Source organism: Macadamia integrifolia, chromosome 7, assembly GCF_013358625.1.
Source record: "Macadamia integrifolia cultivar HAES 741 chromosome 7, SCU_Mint_v3, whole genome shotgun sequence".
Classification (NCBI taxonomy): domain Eukaryota; kingdom Viridiplantae; phylum Streptophyta; class Magnoliopsida; order Proteales; family Proteaceae; genus Macadamia; species Macadamia integrifolia.
Genome location: NC_056563.1, coordinates 25,810,736 through 25,831,576, shown reverse-complemented (window position 1 = coordinate 25,831,576; position 20,841 = coordinate 25,810,736). Strand labels below are relative to the sequence as shown.

The 20,841-nt window shown below is 41.8% G+C and overlaps 1 protein-coding gene and 1 long non-coding RNA gene across 2 annotated transcripts; one reads left to right on the top strand and one right to left on the bottom strand.

Annotated features, from left to right (window-relative positions):
- Positions 1 to 535: 535 nt before the first annotated feature.
- Positions 536 to 5,014, top strand: LOC122083321 (metal transporter Nramp5-like). The gene is made up of 12 exons (XM_042651075.1): positions 536 to 695; positions 1,244 to 1,284; positions 1,369 to 1,447; positions 1,725 to 1,829; positions 1,955 to 2,064; positions 3,210 to 3,391; positions 3,517 to 3,586; positions 3,670 to 3,843; positions 3,933 to 4,037; positions 4,129 to 4,260; positions 4,355 to 4,450; positions 4,544 to 5,014. Exons 1-12 carry the CDS (start codon positions 590 to 592, stop codon positions 4,859 to 4,861), a joined length of 1,518 nt encoding a protein of 505 aa, XP_042507009.1. The 5' UTR covers positions 536 to 589; the 3' UTR covers positions 4,862 to 5,014.
- Positions 5,015 to 16,176: 11,162 nt separating this feature from the next.
- LOC122083085 lies at positions 16,177 to 17,787 on the bottom strand. Its single transcript, XR_006141564.1, has 2 exons — positions 16,928 to 17,787; positions 16,177 to 16,569 (listed from the first exon to the last, which is right to left on the bottom strand). It is a non-coding gene; the product is annotated as an uncharacterized LOC122083085 (long non-coding RNA).
- Positions 17,788 to 20,841: the final 3,054 nt, after the last annotated feature.

Below are 20,841 nucleotides of genomic sequence, written 5' to 3'. Positions count from 1 at the left end.
TTCTAGACATAAAAATATGTATAAATTTATATTTCTATTTTGAAAAACAAGTGAAATGAAATAGAAAAATCAAATGATTTTTTAGGTATTTTTCTATTTCTAAGTAAAAAAAATGAAAAAACAAGTTTTTTAAAATAAAATCAAATGGACCCTAAGACTGCCTCGCAAGAGGCATCAAACAAGAACCAAGGATCATGGTACCTACAGAGGATAATCAAATATCTAAAAAGGTGGGATGTGTAATCTCTCATTTGTGACAAAAGAGAATCTTTCATTTATATATGCCACATGGAGATGGTCCCATAAGGATTCCCTAAAAGGTACGAAACCCTGGTACGATTGATAGATGCCAACCACCCGAATAATGGTCTCAAAACCGACCCGAATTTGATCTAACCCGAGCCAACATCGACCCACTTCCCCTAACACACCCTTTAATTGGCTGCACCATGAATTCAACTCTCCCCCCCTCTCTCCCCACTACAACCCCCCCCCCTCCCCCACGATCACTCTATATATTAGATTTACTACAACTTAGGCTTTTGCATCTACTGAAGGCAGAAGCTAGAGAAAGAAAGAGAAGAGAGGGATGGCAGCTCTTGTTCAGATACAAGAGACTCCAACATGGAAGAAGCTCTTAGGTTATGTAGGTCCTGGATTTCTAGTTTCTGTGGCTTACCTCGACCCTGGAAACTGTAAACAAATACTCCTCTTTCTCTTTTGCATTCCTTTTCCTCCAAGTCTTATATTATTTATAGATAGTTGGTTGTCTTTGTTGTTAATTTTTAGCACTACCCATTACCATTTCAAGGCGATGGAAGGTCTGTCACCAATTAAGCTTGCAAAACAATCCAGTGAATTAGAAGTCAGAAAGTGGAAACCCTCGCCGGAGCACTCTGTAATAACCCGACCGGCAGCATCACTTACCGGTGCCACTAAAGCTAGCTATCATCTGTGTTCAAAAGTCAAAAAGATAATGGAGATGAGTCCAATTTTAAAGAAGAGTGCAACATTTTCAATTCTTGGAAATTTATGTTGATTGCATGGAAATATTAATTTAAATTTCTCTAGTTTAATAATAATAGCCATTCATATATGTTGAAAGGGGACATATGTTCTTTCCAAATTATGAAGAATTTATAAATGAGACATATATACTTTGCTTTCCTTCTTGTTATGAAATACATGAACTCACGTTTTTTCCTTGATTTCTGCAATTGGGTACCTGGGGTGGACTGAACAGTGCAGACGGATTTACAAGCCGGAGCTGACCACAAATTTGAGGTTAATTATCATCTCTCTCTCTCTCTCTCTCTCTCTCTCTCACTCTCTCTCCATAAAGTACTAATCTGATCACTGTGAGAGCAGCTCTTGTGGATCGTTCTTGTTGGGCTGACCTTCGCCTTGATGATTCAATCTCGCTCAGCAAACCTAGGAGTTGTCACAGGTTAACAGTCAACTCCATCACTTTCAGTTATTGTCACATGAACCACAACACAATTACTATCTATCCATCTATCTTTCTCATGCGGTAAAAGGTTTTGTGCACGGCCATGCATCATATATCTCTATGCATACAATTGTTGAATGGAGGATGAAGGTCTACGATGCACCCTTGATCATATCCAACGGTTATATGCATGGTCATACATATATAGCAACCATTTTTCATGGTATTAGTTACTAAGCTGTATATGGGTGAATTAACTGTTTTCATACATTAGGGAAACATTTATCTGAGCACTGTAAGGCTGAATACCCAAAGAAGGTGAATTACTGCCTCTGGATCCTCGCCGAGATTGCGATCATCACCTCTGACATCCCTGAAGGTCTGTCAATGCATTTATATATATATATATATATATAAAGTCAGAATTAACCATGGTCTACAGTGTCTTGCTATATATGGTTTGTGATTCACTAAAAATTGATTTTTAATTTGATTGATATGCAGTGATAGGCACAGCCTTTGCTCTAAACCTACTTCTCAAAGTGCCCATCTGGGCTGGGGTGCTCCTTGCCGGACTAAGCACTCTTCTTCTCCTAGGCCTACAAAAATATGGTGTAAGTAGTTACAAGTTACACTACCTGACCCGGATGGTCAACTTGATTCTTCTTTGAGCTTCCTGGATAGTAGTACATGATGAGGTTTATCCATACTTGGGATTTTGCTTTGTGGGGCTACTTAACCATACGGAACAGGCCCACACTGACAAGTGGGCTTAAAGTTGGTGGTTCGTTCGTAGCCTGTACTTCTTTGAGGTGTGCTTGTAGGCTGTAGCCATTCCTTTTATTTCATGGGCCTGACCTGGGCATGAATAGTACCGGTCAATAATAGATGAGTTATGCTTTTTACATGTGTTTTTCAGGTCCTGGCCCTCAGACAGGTATAGTTTGTGTTTTGTATCAGACTCAGTACGGCATAATAGTAGTAATTAATAATTAAGCACCAGTGGATTTTGAAAGCCAGGGCTCTATGTGGGCTTAAAAATGAAAGACCCATTCCATTTCTGCCCTGCCTCAGATGAAGAGGGAATCTCTTCACTAGAGCTGATTTGACACAATTATTAAACTCTTGATAGGCCGATGTAATGTATGTCATTATTAACTCTCGCTCCTTACCTATAATATCCAAAATATTTTTTTTTAACCTGGAGTCATATCTCATGGATTAAGGGGGTGTTTGGTTTGGTAAATCTTTGGGATGACATTCTTTAGAATGATAATTCTTAATTTTTGGAGTTGTTTGGTTCCACTAGGATGACCCTCATAAGTAAACATTCTACTTCCCATGAATGATCATATTACAAAGGATGTGTTCCAAATCTGAGTTTACCTCAACACTTAAACTCAGATTTGAGCAACCTTTTTATCACCTAATATAAAAGGAGAAAACGGCAAGACGTTTTCTACGGAAGCCAATATCTCAACCCGCGAGAAACATATATTAGCCTTAAGGCAACCAAACGATTTTTTGTAAAGAAACATAATTCAGAAGAATGTTTATCAAAAGATTGGCATTCATATTAGATACATACACCATTTGATTTACCGAACCAAACACCCCCTAAGGTGTTGTCTTTTCACCCAATTTGGTCCACATAAACACAAAACACTAGAACTGTAGAGGACATGCAGTGTTAGTTTTAGTTGGCCAGTTTGTTGGGTAATATTAAGGTTTAATGGATTCTGAACTGAATGATATATAGATAAGGAAGCTGGAAATGGCAATAGGTGTTCTCTTAATGGTGGTGGGAACTTGTTTCCTGGGAGTGATGGTACATGCCAAGCCCGATGCAGGAGAGATCGCCATTGGTATGTTTGTCCCCAAATTGAAGGGTCATAAAGCCACCCGAGATGCAGTTGCGCTGTTGGGAGCTCTCATCATGCCGTAATTCCCTATCCGCGCTTAATATCCTCTTTTGTTTCGTTTCGTTTCGTTTCGTTTCGTTTCCTTTGGCAATTAAGTAGATTTGATTTAATCAATTTTACAAACACATCATAGGCAACTTGCAGGCATAATCTCTTTCTTCATTCGGCCTTAGTAATCTCAAGGAAAGTCCCTCATTCCTTCCACGGCATCAATGTAAGTTAATCTCATGTCATTAATGGCCGTTTTATGGGTTTGTTACACTAACCCACCTGGTTTTCTTTCGGATTCTGTCGCAGAGTGCTTGCAAGCACTTCTTGATAGAAAGTGGGGTAGCCTTGTTCGTCGCATTTCTGATCAATGTGGCCGTAGTCTCAGCCAGTGGTAGCGTCTGTTCAGATCCTGAACTGTCTTTCAATAACAAAGCCCACTGCAATAACATTACCCTCGATTCCGCAGCTTTCTTGTTCAAGGTCTAGCAACATCTCATCCTCCACAATTGAAGCTAGCTTCAAAAATTTTGAATTCTCCATCTCTAACCTTTGGAATTAATTTCTTATAGAATGCACTTGGGAATTGGGCTTCAAAACTATACGCCCTGTCATTGCTTGCTTCAGGTCAGAGTTCCACCGTCACAGGAACCTATGCGGGCCAGTATGTTATGGAGGTGGGCTTAGAAATTAGAAATTTAATTAATCAAGAACAGAGCAATATTGGTCTTAGAAGTAAGGAGAGCTACTTAATTGTTTTGTTTGCAGGGATTTTTGGATCTAAAGATGGAGCTTTGGTTAAGAAACCTGCTTACTCGATGTATTGCAATTGTGCCAAGCCTAGTAGTTTCCATTGTTGGTGGCTCTTCTGGAGCAGGGACGCTAATTATCTTTGCTTCGGTATTTATAACAAGAAGCCCTTGAAAACAGAGAACTTTAATTTTTCTCATCTGAGATTACAAGCCACCATTAATATTGTCCATTGCTGGTGCAGTTGATCTTATCATTTGAGTTACCCTTTGCTTTGATTCCACTCCTTCGGTTCACTAGCAGCAAAACCAAGATGGGTCACCACAAGAGCTCTCTCATGGTACCCCGAGACCCATAACTTGTCTATTCTTCTTCTTCCGATTCTACTCATAAATGCTGCATTTTGATTCTTCCTTCCATGGCTCGTTTACAGGTAACAGTAGCTTCATGGCTCTTAGGGGTGTGTTCGATTGGGATCAACCTATACTTCTTAGGTGCAAGTGTGATGGGTTGGATGACAAGCAAGCAAATGAACAATGTGGGTTCCTTCTTCACAGGAGTTCTGATATTCCCTATAATGATGGCTTATATGGCATTGTTGGCCTACTTGACATTAAGAAGGGAGACTGCTCCGGCAGAGTCTCCACGATGGGCGACATACACAGTTGGGACTAATGAAATTGAAATACAGAGTGGAAGCAGCCCCAAAATGGTTGAGGAAGTGGAGGTGGATGATATTGTTTCTACATAAAAGTCATAAACCATTACCTAGGTTGTTCATCCAAATGGAAGAAGAGGTCGGTCATGCTCTTCTGGGTTTCATTTCCTTACATTTATTCCTTTTTTAGGATTCCCTTTCCATTGTAATTATTTGGTTTTCATGAAGTGGAGTTTCTCTATCCAATAGTCAGGGTTTTGATATCATTTGTTTACCTAGTTCAAAATGGTGGAATGTTTAGAAAAGACTTTCTAACTAAGCTGGCGAGTGACGATTGGCCGAGGGGAGGGTACTAAGAAGCCGTAAGTGGACACCTGGTTTTGTACTGGCCAGCTTTGGGGCCATGCAAAACATTTTTTTTTTCTTGTACTTACTGGAGGTCTAACTTTTATATACTCATAATTCATCTCATATTGCCATGAAATAGCACTTGGGGTTCGATTCAAAACCTTAAAACATAAGGTGAAGATGACTCAGGTACAACTTATGTGAAACTATACCTCTATAACTTTAACATTTCATACTCTCTTTCATTCATAGACTTGTAGTTTCAACATACACATTGATATAAATATTAAGAACGATAACAAACGGACTTGATTTTGATACCATATTAAATAAAATGAGATAACCGACAAGATACCATTTGAGATTCAACCCAAAAGCTTAAAGAATTACGTGGAGATGATCAAAAGGTATATTAAATATACATCCAAGGTCCCAAATAACCGGTATAAGACTACACCTCTATAACTCTTCTTTTTTTTTGCGAATGATGGGTATCCAAGCCTTCGGTTTGACTAGTTCTGCGAATCCATACTGACCCCACAATCTCATAGACCGAGTCATACCGAGGTTGAATGAGAACCATTCAACTTTCCCTGAAAGCAGGAAAGAACATTAAATACCCCCATGTGAGTGGCCCAAGGTTTGCCTTAAGTGAGCACCATAACTCCTTACATCTCAACAAGTTTTAACTTTATAAAAAATAAATTCGTCAACAAGTTCTTGGTCTCATAGGGTAAAGCCATTTGAAATTGTCAATCATTAACGCTCTATTTGTTTCAAGGAAAAAAAAGGGGCAGCAAAGTAAAGTTGGTGGGACCCACATATGCTGGGAGTGAGGGACCAGGAAAGGGCAAAAACGGGAAAATTTGATTTGTAGATCTCACTCCCTCTATTTTTTATTTTACCTTCTCTTCTACTTCTTCTTCTTCTGCACATTTCAATGGCAGAGGACTCTGCGAAGACCACCAAGAGTTCGATTCTAGCACCCAAAAGCCTATCACATTTCAAGCTTTCCAATATTGGTTATGGCTGCATCAAAGCATCAAAAAATATGATTAAAGATCAGTTACCCCAAACCCTCGTATAGATTTGGATTTGACACCGCATTCATGTGGAAAGCCATTGGAGAGGGAGGTTGCAAACAGTGTCAATGGAAAGCCGTGTAGCTTCTGAGTTGCGCCACATATGTATGCAAGAAGAACAGTGAGAGAGAGAGACCAAACAATCTCCATTCTTGGAATTTAATAAAAGACATTCCTTTTTCTCCACCCTGTTTTATTCCATCAAACAAACGGAGCCTAAAGAATAGAACCAAGCTTTACCGGCCTTGCATATTTCCTTAGTTTAAGGGTAAGCAAGAACAACCCTCCCCCCGCCCTAATTAACTCAAAGACTTGGGATGGATAATGAAGTTTGAAGGTCATGGTCAACATATTAGAAAACATTCTTAGAAACGTGTTTTTCCGTTTTTTCTATGCTCAGAAATGAAAGAACACCAAAAAAACTGTTTGATAAACCTATTTCATTTAACCTGTTTTTTGAAACATAAATAGAAATTTATGCTTATTTCTGTGTTTAGAAATGAGTTTGAAGAAAAAAGTTAGGCTACATTTGGTAACGTTCTATTGGAATGAAAAAAACAGAATAAAGTGTTTGGTGCATCATAGACGAGCTTTTATTTTTTTGGAACAAAAATTGAAAAAAAAAAAAACAGTAAAAACTAGAATTGACGGAACGACAAATAGATGTTTCGTCTTCCTAGTTTCATTCCAAAAAAAAAAAGGGAACTATTTGGGGGATTTTAAGAAAATCGTTCCCGATAAACTTGTCTTCCGCCCTAGTTCTTCATTTTTCACAATTTAGCATATAGAGAGGAGAGAAGACCTACATTTTGAAACTATTACAAAAACAAATTCACCAAACACAATTTCTTAGTTTAAAAACGATGTTTTACCACAGAAGCTGAAATTTTCATTTTGGACACGAAATGTCGTTTTTTGAACAGAAACGTTACTAAACGCAGCCTTAGATTTGTTTTTCTGTTTCTTGGAACAACTTGTGGGCTAAAAAATCGATGGACCCACCATAGAAAGTTACATCTCTCAACCCAGCATTTTACCTTACCTGACGACTTTTCAAAGTTCGAAGATTTTTCAGGGAAATGAGAAGGAATACATTGAATTTTTTACTTTTATGTTAGAATCCTTAAATTCACATCCATTGATTCTTTTATGGATTTCTTTCAATTCTTTTCAAATCCTCATGAATCAATTACTGAATCATTATCAGAAATTGAAGTTCAAATTCTCCAACAAAACACACAACTGATCCAAAAAATCTACTCAACTCTATTTAATTCAATTCTAGAAAGAGATTTATCAAATACCAAAAATTTATTCTTATTCTTAAAAATATAAAAAATCATTTTTATTGTTTTTAAGCATGAAAACAGCACAAAAGTAATCAAAGACGGCGACAACCCACACCTTTGTCCCACAAAGGAAAGAGAAGTCTGGAGACTCTGGACATGATAACTTTCATCCGTGACTGAATCCGAAGGGAACATAACTTTTCATTAATTTAGAAGGAGACACAGCCATCAATGGGAAAAAAGGTTTGATCATAATAATTGGATAAACGACAGATGTCACTGTGGGGCTCAAAATTATTGGTGAGATTATAGCCAAGGCACGAATTAAAGCATTCCAAATAGTTTGACAAAGGAGTGGTGGAGGTTCAATTCGGCCCCAATCAAAAATATACGAAAAGAGCTAAGCCTGAGCTTGAGGGGGCACCGATCTTAGTAGCTTACGGTCGGTCAGGCCTGTACCTGCAACTGATGATTAGTAACTGTCATCGAGACAAAACCACTATCACATAGGGTGGTCTCCCCTGCTTTCTGTGCTTCCCTGATTGGTGGACTTCTCCTTTATCGCCTAGTTTTGGATAGCTTTTTAGGTTTCTCTTTTTCTACTAGTTTGTGCAAGTTGAGAAAAAGGAAGCTGCTTTGCAGTGTTTCTTGTGTCCTGTCCACATGGGTCAAAGTGCATGCACTCCCATTGGCGGGGCAGCAAATCCCTTGCCTAACAACTTCTGTTCATGTTGTCCTTGTTGAGTAAGAACGTGAGCTTATAATCGAAACTGTTACATTAAAATCATAAAATTATTTATTAAATGATGTGATTATGGTTTTAAGTTTCAAGTTAATCAGCTAAAAGGATCAGGTCGATTTTTCATAAAACCCATTAATTTCAAATCGAATTAAAACCATTTAAATCGAATCATTTAAAACTGTTTAAATCGATCCGATTATTTCGTATAATAATTAAATAAAGCAAAGACAGTAATCCGTATAACAATTAACAATTAAATTAAGTATCCATCCTGTTTTGTTATGATTTATTGTAATTCAGTTTAAGTTTAGGCTTTAGATCATGAACTTGTAATCTATATATGTAGCTATTTGTTATCACAGATGTAGTGTTTTGGCTAAACTACCTATCATTTTAATATTTTATGCTGTAGAAGACTGGATTTGGATATTGTAAGATATTAATTCTATATGTTTGAGAATGGTCATGTAAAGAAATAGCAATAGATTATTAAATTAAGACATACCATCGTTAATATAGAATCTCTTATTTGTGGTTGCCAATTATTTTTGGATACGCTTATGATCTTCAGTTTAGAGATAGTTGAAAGTTATAATAGACCGATTGTGAACCGTTTTACAAACTATATGGAATAAATCGAAATCGAAACCATTTAAAACCATGAAACTGACACCTTTTAGAAACCGTTTACTAAACGGTCATGGTTTCAGAAAGTGGAACCGTTTAGTAAATGGTGCGATTATGGTTTTAGTCAAACAAATGTGAACTGAACTGATCTGCACCGTTTAAACCGAAACCAAACCGATTAACACCCTTAATATTGAGAATGGGGACTTCAAGTGTGAATCAGGTTTTCGTGGGAGAATCATTATATTACATTTTAGTCTACGCAGATCAAATTCATCATAAGGTTTTTCTTTGGAATTCTGTTGGTGTACGATATTTTATATCTGTCACAGTTTAATCTAAGGAGGATGTTGATCCCGTTAGTCAATTAGCTGACTGTGGGGGCTGCAAGGGGGACAGAAGGTCCCCATGCATAACGGGGGTGTATGCCCCCAGCTCAAATTTTTTATTTGAGGGCAGTTTCGTAATTTTTAGATTAAGGTTTTTTGCTATATATTTGTAGCGAGAGTTTCTTTCTCTGTAATGCAAGAAATACTGAGAGGTATGAAGATGAACGCTGTAATCCTATTCTCCATTGATAGTGAAGCAGGATCTCATTTCATCGAGGACATAGGTAATCTTGTTGAACCTCGTAAACCTGTGTGCATTGTTTGTTTTTGTTTTTCCATTGTCTCCTGCATCGTTTTAGGGTTGCATTTCAACAAATTCAATATGTATGAATCAGTCTCGTACAAAAATGATTCTTGAACGAGAACTTAAGCTGTTCTTGAGATCCTGACCCTTATATAAAACTGAAAGGAAAATGGTTTCTAAGCCTACAACACCATTACTCTCCTTTTAATCCTTTTTCTCATCGTCACATATTCTCATCTTGACAGATTCTTTTCTTTCCACTCTCTTTTGCTCTTATGCTCTCTCCATTGGCTGACTTCTCATCCACAAGCCTAGAAAACACTCTCCCAAAACTATATGGTAAATAATAAAGGCAAACGAGATTCAGAAATTTCTGATGTTCTGGCTTCAGTGGACGCCAAAATCATTTGAGTTATATAATGTTTCCAACCTACCCATGAATCTTGTCGACCCAATTGATCACGGGTTCAAAAACTCTGCATATATGTTCTCCTACATATACAATTCAGGTATCAACATCTGTTCTACCTTTTGCCATTTAAGAAGGTAAAGAGAATACTTACAGAAATAAAAGGGACAAGTGTTGTAGTGTTGGCACCTAAATAACACATGTAGGTGAGTGCATATGACCCAAAAATTGTTTGGGTTTGAGAATTGTAGATTGGAAGAACTAAAAAACCCAAGGTCAGGTAGTGTTGCATTGTCACCTATCAAAGTACAAGCCCAACCTAAAACACGCTACAGGGGTGGTTACATGCTTGGGGTAGGGGGTGAGGAATAACACACAACATCCAACTGTAACAAGCTATATCATATTTCCATCCTGCTTGTCTAAAAGAAATTTGAATTTGCCTTTTAGTTCCCTTCATCGGACGGCTGTGATCTTCTTCAATACTACAACACCTTGCTGTGGACGAAATCCAAGAATAACCATGAGTGAAGAGATTCTTAGTACACTTGTCAGTGAAAGAAAATTCGGTCCTTGCCCTTTTTGTTTTCATCTTTTTTTTTAGGAAGTAAATCTCAGGTTGACCCAACCAACAATGCAAATCTAGGCTATGTAGATTTGTAATAGATTTTATACATATATGTGAGAGATATAATATTAGAAAAGATTTCTTCATGCCTAATGTTGATTTTAATACCAACACACCTTATATTTTTCCATACATATGAAGAGTGATGTGACAATTACAAATATATGAAAGAGTGTTTCCACATATATGGAAGAGTAATGTGACGTCTCCACATATATGGAAGAGTAATGTGACAATTCTAATTTTAGGATGTCTAAAGCACGATACAGATTGACTATTGAATTTCAAATCGAAATTCAAAAATACTCACATGTAAACATATATTTTTTTCCGCTAACGATGGGTATCCAGGCTTCCGACCTGACTAGTCCCGCTGGCCCATACTGAACCCACAACTGCATAAACCGAATTATAATAGAGTTGAATGAGAACCATTTAACTTTCACTGAAAGTAATGAAGAGCACTAAACACCCCGTGTGAGTGGCCCAAGGTACACCCTCATGTGGGTTGCATATCATTCCATGGATGTCCACACACATCTATTGCAGTCTTGAGCACCCTTTTGGTAGAACCCCATGATTTTGATTTCTATGCCTCTCATCTTCAGAGTGGGAAGGAAAAGTGTGAACCAAGAGACTTCAACCTAAGACCTCCTTTAATGCTCCAAACTATAATCGCAACAGAGAAGAACTTTTGTTTTTCTTCTCCTCTTGGGTGGGAAAGGTGTTGTAACCCGACAGTCACTGAGAGGGGGGGTGAATCAGTGAGTCCAATTCCAATCCCCAAAAACCTGTCTGATGTCTGGCCAAGAAAAACCTGATATACCTGTCCCTGTTTGTACATAGTTGTATGCACACTCAGCCTTTCATAGGCACTTCCAAGTATGCACACCCATTCTGCTGTTTTATGGTTGTCCTTGTTGGCAACTCGGCCACGTGGCGGTGATGACGTGGCCAGTTTGGGTGACGTGGATGAAAATGATGACATGGCAGTATCCAGTGTCACCGATGAGATAACAGAGCAGCTTGGTATGCATGGAGTGGTTTAATACATCATTAATAGGTGGTGCGGGTTTCTGGGTCAAAACTGGCAAAATTGGCCTATTTACGATCGAGGGCATTTTCGGCAATGAAAATGACATTTTTGGAAGATCGTTTCTTCATGAAAAATATAGATTGTAATTTTCCTAGTCCAGTGCATTTGATTTCGTCACATTCCGATACCGTATGAAGAAGTTACGGCATTTATGGCAGTCAAGGGCAGTTTCGGCATTGAAGATGAATTTTTTAAAGGAAGCGTTCTACATGTAACAATACGACAAAAATACAATATTTCCAAGGGTTCTGATTTCATCGCATTCCGATTCCGTATGAGAAAGATACGTCATTGGAAAGGTGTAGGGGCATTTTGGTCTTTTTACATGGATGATTCAGATGATTGAGTCTTCTGAAAAGTCGTAGAGCATCCAGTTACGATTCCAACGCACTTCGTTTCATATCGATTGGATATTATATGAAAAAGTTATAAGCGTTTCCGTAAAGTCGGTTCGAAAATCCAAACCGAAAATCCATCAGTTGCTCTCGGTGTTGGGTGGATTTTTCGGAATTTATTTTTGAAATTCGAAGGGCTTTTGTGTAATTTAAAGATTTTGAAGGTCTGAGTTGCAAGGGGTCTTTAAGCACTGAAACATATGGAGGCAGGGGCTTGATTGTAATAAAGAGGAGTCAAGGGAAGTGAAATGGACGGCCAAGATTCGACCACGTATGTTTGATGCCCATCCAAAGGCTGCTGAGATTTTGGTGTGATATGGACGAGATAGATGCTTGCGCGTGGGATTTTATTGGTTAGATGCATAATTCTTGATGCACTGGCGCTACACTATATCAAGGTATGTTATTGTGTTTCGCGCGTATATGGAAGGTATAAAAAGGATTCCGATCTTAATGATCTCATGAAATCGGATTAAAGCCATCATGGAAGATTCGGATCCAACGGTCAATATGCATTTTCACTTTTGTGAGTGGAAGACAAGCTCCCTTAAAATCTGGAAAAGCAACCAATCATAAATCGACAACACTTCTGACGATGTCAGCGCCTACGTCATGATGACGTCATCGAGATTCAAATCTAACGGTTTGGATCTGTTGTCCGTTGGTTTAATCGGATGGCTTGGATTATAAGATCTCGTATATGAGATCTACGGTCAGATTTCGCCCTGTTGCGCGCGCCGCCGGTTTAGCCTACGCCACCCGTACGAAGATTCCATTTCGCGCTATCTCATTGCTCCAACTTCAAAAGGTCATATCTCCTTCATTTTAAGTCGGATTTGGGTGAACCAAGTTGCAGCTTCTTCGTTTTTTCAAGCCCTACACCATAGAAGCAAGAAAAATGGGTTTTGAGTGAAAGAAAGCTACGGTTTTGGTAGGAGAAGCTTCCCCCTCTTTGTTGGTCCTTGAATGAACATACATTCTTGATGATAAATGTTCTTAGGCCATTAAAGGAGGTAAAAGAGGTGGTTGAAGTGTGTTAATGGTATATTAACTCAAAGCCAAGGAAGAAGAGAATAAAGCAAAGATGTGTTTGCTTTGAAGAGCAAGAAGCCAAGGAGAGAGAAGGTGTGAGCACCAAACTTGTCAGTACAAGTTTCCAGTCATCCCAGGCAATCGGTTGTGAGATTCTCTAACCCTGGATTTTACATTACATGTATGTATGTATGTTAGGGTTAGTTGTGGATGAATGTATACCTGCTAGGTTAGTTGTGGATGAATTGTAAGCATGCTAGCTAGTTGTGGATGCATATGCTAGGCAAAGCTTGACTGTAGGGCATTGATATAAGCCCAATTTAATTGTATTATTTATTGTGTGCTTAGTGGGTGCTAAGCACCGGGAGTGGGTGCTCCCGTGTAGTGGGTGCTACACATTGTATCGGCACTAAGAGTGCCATCTCAGCTTCGGCTTGAGAAAATTGGGTGTGGGTGCTCTCGACTGTGGGTGCAGTCAAAAGTAGTGTATTGAGTAGGTACGAATCCTTTACAGGCACTACTCCGGGGATGTAGGCAAATTGCCGAACCTCGTAAAAACCCTGTGTTGTGGGTGTTTGTTGTTTGCATTTGATATTGAAGTGCGTGGAATGTGGAATGGGTGTGCATACTTGGAAGTGCCTATGAGAGGCTGAGTGTGCATACGACTGTGTACAAACAGGGACAGGTATATCAGGTTTTTCTTGGCCAGACATCAGACAGGTTTTTGGGGATCGGAATTTGACTCACTGATTCACCCCCCCTCTCAGTGACTGCCGGGTTACAACACATTCCACATTCCACGCACTTCAATATAAAATGCAAATAACAAGCACCCACAATACAGGGTTTTTACGAGGTTCGACAATTTGCCTACATCCCCAGAGTAGTGCCTGTAAAGGCTTCGTACCTACTTAATACATTACTTTTGACTGCACCCACAGTCGGGAGTACCCACACCCAATTTTCTCAAGCCGAAGCTGAGATGGCACTCGTAGTGCCGATACAATGTATAGCACCCACTACACGGGAGCACCCACTCTCGGTGCTTAGCACCCACTAAGCACACAATAAATAATACAATTAAATTGGGCTTATATCAATGCCCTACAGTCAAGTTCTGCCTAGCATATGCATCCACAATTAGTTAGCATGCTTACAGTTCATCCACAACTAACCTAGCATGTATACATTCATCCACAACTAACCCTAACATACATACATACATGTAATGTAAAATCAAAGGTTAGAGAATCTCATAACCGATTGCCTGGGATGACTGGAAACTTGTACTGATAAGTTTGGTGCTCACACCTTCTCTCTCCTTGGCTTCTTGCTCTTCAAAACAAACACATCCTTGCTTTCTTCTCTTTCTCCTTGGCTTTGAGTTAATGTACCATTAACACACTTCAACCACCTCTTTTACCTCCTTTAATGGCCTAAGAACATTTATCATCAAGTATGTATGTTCATTCAAGGACTAACAAAGAGGGGGAAGTTTCTCCTACCAAAACCGTAGCCTTCTTTCACTCAAAACCCAATTTTCTTGCTTCCATGGTGTAGGGCTTAAAAAAACGAAGAAACTGCAACTTGGTTCACCCAAATCCGACTTAAAATGAGGGAGATATGACCTTTTGAAGTTGGAGCAATGAGATAGCCTGAAATGGAATCTTCGTAGGGGTGGCGTAGGCTACACCGGCGGTGCGCGCAACAGGGGCGAAATCTGACTGTAGATCTCTTGTAATATAAGCTGTCGGATTAAACCAACGGACAATAGATCCAAACCATTAAATTTGAATCTCGATGGCGTCATCATGACGTAGGCGCTGACATCGTCAGAAGTGTTGTCGATCTATGATTGGTTGCTTTCCCGGATTTTAAGGGAGCTTGTCTCCCACTCACAAAAGAGAAATGCATATCGACCGTTAGATCCGAATCCTCCATGATGCTTTAATCATATTTTATGAGATCATTAAGATCGGAATCTTTTTATACCTTCTATACATGCGCGAAACACCACAACATACCTTGATAATGTGTAACACCAGTGCATCAAGAATTATGCACCTAACCAATCAAATTCTACGCGCAAGCATCTATCTCGTCCATGTCAGCGCAAAATCTCAGCAGCCTTTGAATGGGCATCAAGCCTACGTGGTCGAATCTTGGCCATCCATTTCACTTCCCTTTACTCCTCTTTATTACAATCAAGCCCCTGCCTCCATATGTTTCAGTGCTTAAAGACCCCTTGCAACTCAGACCTTCAAAATATTTAAATTACACAAAAGCCCTTCGAATTTCAAAAATAAATTCCGAAAAATCCACCCAACACCGAGAGCAACTGATGGATTTTCGGTTTGGATTTTCGAACCAACTTTACGGAAACACTTATAACTTTTTAATATCCGATCGAGATGAAACGAAGTGCGTTGGAATCATAACTGGATGCTCTACGACTTTTCAGAAGACTCAATCATCTGAATCATCCATGTAAAAAGACCAAAATGCCCCTACACCTTTCCAATGACGTATCTTTCTCATAAGGAATCAGAACGTGATGAAATCAGAACCGTTGGAAAGATTGTATTTTTGTCGTATTGTTACATGTAGAACATTTCCTTTAAAAAATTCATCTTCAATGCCGAAACTGCCCTCGACTGCCACAAATGCCGTAACTTCTTCATACGGTATCGAAATGTGACGAAATCAAATGCACTGGACTAGGTAATTTACAATCTATTTTTTTCATGAAGAACCGATCTTCCAAAAATGTCATTTTCACTGTCGAAAATACCCTCAATCATAAATAGGCCAATTTTGCCAATTTTGACCTAAAAACCCGCACCACCTATTAATGATGTATTAACCACTCCATGCATACCAAGCTGCTCTGTTATCTCATCGGTGACATTGGACACTGCCATGTCATCATTTTCATATACGTCACCCAAACTGGCCACGTCATCACCGCCACGTGGCCGAGTTGCCAACAAGGACAATCATAAAACAACAAAAGGCTGGTTAGGGTGTTGATGCTTAAAAGGGTTCCAGCTCAGCCCATCTTAGAAATAACCAGGTCGGCCCAGCTGACTTGGTTTGGCCTGGTAATGAACCAAATCGAAATGGAGAGTTGGAAATATTTATTTAAGGCCCACTTCATCCATTGCTTCTTTTGGGGAAGAATGATCACAAAAGACTGCAGACATGGAATGTTGGAAACCTTCTGTTAAGCCCCACCTCATGTCTTACTATTCTAATGGGGAGAAATGCCTACTAGTTTCATGCACATGCATATTGTTTCTGCAACCTATTCATCAACTTGCATTTCATAATCTTCATAATAAATGCTCTCTGTCATCTGCCAGATCTGGAGGAAATTGTTCTCAGCCACACTTTAGATTGACCCATGGTTCATTTTCATTCCATGAAAAATCTGATTACCTTGGCAGTTTGGCCCCCATGAGAGAGGAGAAGTTCAGAAGGCACATCCTCTGCTGCTGCTTCCGTCTGCTCAGCAACAATCCTGTAAGGTACAACCCATCAAACAAGACTACTAATAGATTGAGAAGAAAAAATATGAAAACTAGAGAGAATTGGAAATGTTGTAATGTTTAGGGAAAATGAGGCTTCAAAAGCATATGCACGTAAGAAACCAGACTTGAAAGCAGGGATTTAGTTCACGATGACATCGATACTGATATAGATCAGACCGTTTTGGTCCTTGAAATACCTGAAACCATGCTTGAAAGAAAATGCTAATGTACCAGAGAAATGGTAAAAGTGAGGTTAATAAGAGAGAACCATTCAATGGAGCCGGCGGGACCCCAAAGATGATAAAAGTTTAGTTACATTTCTAACAGTTACTTGCTAGGGTGACATACCTGCCAAGGTCCCAGACCATTATCTTTCTGTCACTAGCATATGATACCAATACATTTTCATGGTTAGGGCTCCACTCTACTTGGAATACCTCCTCACCTTCTGCACAAAACACAGCATATTGAGAACTTAACTCCAAAAAGAGATGAGGAGAGCATCATTACTTGAACATCAGAAAAGGAAATAGTGAATTGAACAAAACAAAATTTAGGGAAAAAAAGAGGACTTTTTAACATATTTGAATGACCTAACCTTCCAATAGCTTAAACTGATTTTACCAATTTCCCAAACATTGACAGTCTCTGTTTAGTAGATTCTCTATCCAACAGTAGGAATAATGTTTAGGAAAGGTAGTTTGTTTCTACTCTAATTCCTCAACTACTGCAGAGTCACCATAGAACATACTTAATACAAAGATGACGCAAAATCAACCCAATAGGCCAACAAGGAAGGAATAGAAAACTGAAAAGAAAACCAAATCCAAATCCCAGTTGGAAACAGAAATGAGGCTAGAAACCAGTGATTTCTGAAGCTTGGTTGTTCCAGACAAACTATTGTGGAGAAGAGAGAGAGAGAGAGAGAGAGAGAGAGAGTACAGAGCCAAAAATGAAGACCTTGGGTTTGTCTTTCGCATTGGAGGCTTTCAAAAGGAGCTTTCCTTTGTTTAATATTGATGGAATTACAATGAAATGAAAGGGGAAGTAAAGGAAAACACATCCTAAGAAATTAACCTTCTATTCCATATAACTCAAGCATGAAAAGAAAGAAAGAAAAAGAAAAGTGGAAATAAATGTAGCAAATTCTGTAACGTTAAGTGAGATCTTCCCCCCTCTTTTTCCCTTCTCTTTAACAGATTGGTGTCAAAGATTAATAGCCCATGGCAAAGATGGGCTCCAGTTTCCACAATGTCAATTGCCTGGTGCCTTATGGTCGAAGCTGCTTCTTGAAAGGGAAGTTCTGTATTTCCCACCTGTTGCTGCCAAAAACCCCGCTAGTCCAACCTACACAAACACAGACGACGGAGGCCCGGAACTTTGTCCGGGGTTAGTCCTCCGACGCTCAAGTCAGGGTCGGCCGCACAGTTCAATAAGGGAGTAATGGTGAGGGTCTCAGAGCTTACCTTCCCCTTTCTTCCGTGCCTTCTTATATAGCTCTTTGGCCTTAGGGTTTTTCCCCCTTCGGCCTTCTTAGAGTCCTACTCGAATACGTCCAACCTTCTGGGGGGAATATTCCCCTCATGCAGACGACGTGATCCCGCATGATTCTGCGGGCGTGCCTCGGTGATTGCGCGTGCTCGAGTGTGAGTGGTCTCTTGGAACCTTCGTCTGGCGGTGGACACGTGTCTCAGAGGCGACACGTGTCATGGCCCCCACCGAGGGGTTATTTTGGCTATATCAGGAGCCCCCTTACTTCCACTAGGAGCTTCTTCCTGTGGGAGTAACCGTCTTCTTTGGTTGACTTGTTCCTTCGGCCTTGGCATTACCAGTGTCCAAGGTTTGGGGTCGATCGAGAGAGACCTTTGACCGCTTCGGATCGACTTTGCTGAGCCCCCTGCCGATCGGTCAGCACCATTCGGCTCTACCGAGCCCCCTGCCGAGGGAGGGACCTTTGGCCAGGTCCGTTCGGCTTTGGCCGAACTCCCAACCGAAGGAGGGACCCTCGGTCAGGTCCGTTCGGCTTTGGCCGAACTCCCAACCGAAGGAGGGACCCTCGGTCAGGTCCGTTCGGCTTTGGCCGAACTCCCTACCGAAGGAGGGACCTTCGGTCAGGTCCGTTCGGCTTTGGCTGAACTCCCTACCGAAGGAGGGACCCTCGGTCAGGTCCGTTCGGCTTTGGCCGAACTCCCAACCGAAGGAGGGACCCTCGGTCAGGTCCGTTCGGCTTTGGCCGAACTCCCAACCGAAGGAGAGACCCTCGGTCAGGTCTGTTCGGCTTTGGCCGAACACCCTACCGAAGGAGGGACCCTCGGTCAGGTCCGTTCGGCTTTGGCCGAACTCCCAACCGAAAGGGAGGACCCTCGGTCAGGTCCGTTCGGTTTTGGCCGAACTCCCAACCGAAGGAGGGACCCTCGGTCAGGTCCGTTCGGCTTTGGCCGAACTCCCAACCGAAGGTGAGATCGTCTGCTAGGCCTGCTAGGTCCGCTCGGGCGCAAACCTCGAGGCTTCGTACCCTGACGTGGCGGTGCCATTAATGCTCGGAAGTCGTACCGCCATTCTTCCATCTATATAATGTGGGGGGCCATTTGTGGGGCAACCTTTCTTTTTTCCCTTCGGAGAGCTCACCTTCGGCCTCGGATCCCCTTCTAGCCTCGTCCTCTTCTTCCTTAGCTTAGCAACAAGTAAGTGATGTCTTCCTCGTCGGGCTACAGCCCATCGTCCCGCGAGAGGTCAAGACCAAGACGTAGGTATAGGAGTCCTGGGGAAGTCCGAGGGATGTCCTCGGATTCCACCGACTCTCCCTCCTCCCGCGACTCATCGTCAGCGGCCACACCGTCGGGGTCCAAGGGTGGCTCCAACGGTGAGGAGTTTAGGGAGAGGGTGCTCGACGCCCGAGCCCAGACACAGGAGCCCTTAGAAGTTGAGGCCCTTAAGATCGTCTCCACGATGGACGAACCAGAACTGGAGGAGCTAAGGGCCTCCTTCGGCGTTTCGGATGCTTTCGAGCTCCGTCTGCCCAGACCCTCTGACCGAGCCAGCTATCGGAACCCCGAGGAGCTGTGCCTGTACAAGGAGGCCTTCAAGGCAGGCCTTCGGCTGCCCCTCCACCCCTTCTTCACCAAAGTGTTTCGGCACTATGGGGTAAGCCCGACCCAGCTAACGCCGAACGGGTGGCGACAAGCATTAAGCTTCGTCATCTTCTTCGTTCGGCACAAGAGGCCTCTCTCCCTTCGACTCTTCATAAACTGTTTTCTTCTTCAGGCCTGTAAGGGACTTACGGGCTGGTACTACTTTTGCCCCCGAAAGGACCTTCGGCTCTTGAAGGGTTACCCGAGTTCCATCCATGGGTGGAAGGATAAGTACTTCTTTGTGAAGTCGACCGAGGGGGTGCCCTTCGGCACGGTCTGGGACATCCCGGACCTTAGGGATGTGAACTCCGCCCCTACCCTATTCGGGGCAGATGCGGAGTCGTTGGCGATGGCGAGGCGGCAGGAAGGCTGTTCTCCAGTCGAGGCCGACTGCCTCAAGTCCGACGCCATCCTCTTCAAGTTCGGGCTTAGCCCGGGTGAGTTAGGCTAGACTCCGTCTTCTTCCTTCGAGTGTCGGTCTTTCGTACTGATACCTCTTGTTTCTTCTTGCAGTGCAAGTTACCAGAGCCGAGGCTAAGGCCGCCGCCGCCGCAAGACAGGCAAAGATAAAGGAAGCCAAGGCCCGCGACGCCACCCAGCAGCCAAAACCCAAGAGGAAGGAAAAGGCGGGTCCGTCTTCCGAGACCCCGAAGAAGAGGCCCAGGGTGGAGGGGTCGACTGCCGAGGCTGTCCAAGCCCTTGCTGCTCCCAGAGACGGTCTGGCTCAAGACCCTTCGTCCGCCACTGCCTCCCGAGGCCTGAAGGTCCCGTCGTCGAGGGCCGAGGTGGGGTTCATCCCACAATGGTCGGTGAAGGAAGACGACTCTCTGACCGTCGGACGGGTTGCCAGAGAGTTGGTGACGAAGGGGAGTCTCCCCCGAGACGCCACCGAAGCCCAGAAGCAAGGGACGGCGGCACTGCTCACCTCGGCGTGCATCTTCATGGCGGGGGTAAGCTTCGGTCCCCTTCTCCTTCGGCCTTCCTACCTCTTTCTTACTCGTACTATATATGTATATATATATATATATATATAATTTTTTTTTTCATTCTGACCTTCGGTGCTCTGCGCAGGCTCAGAACCAGATGGGTCAGCTGGTCCTCCGAGCCGAGGCCATGTGTCGGGAGCTTGAA

Bases quoted from the DNA above. Each gene is read 5' to 3' on its own strand.
- LOC122083321 (XM_042651075.1), top strand. From the start codon at position 590: ATGGCAGCTCTTGTTCAGATACAAGAGACTCCAACATGGAAGAAGCTC. The intron at 1,285-1,368 runs GTTAATTATCAT...CTGTGAGAGCAG, and splicing joins GAGCTGACCACAAATTTGAG to CTCTTGTGGATCGTTCTTGT. The intron at 3,587-3,669 runs GTAAGTTAATCT...ATTCTGTCGCAG, and splicing joins ATTCCTTCCACGGCATCAAT to AGTGCTTGCAAGCACTTCTT.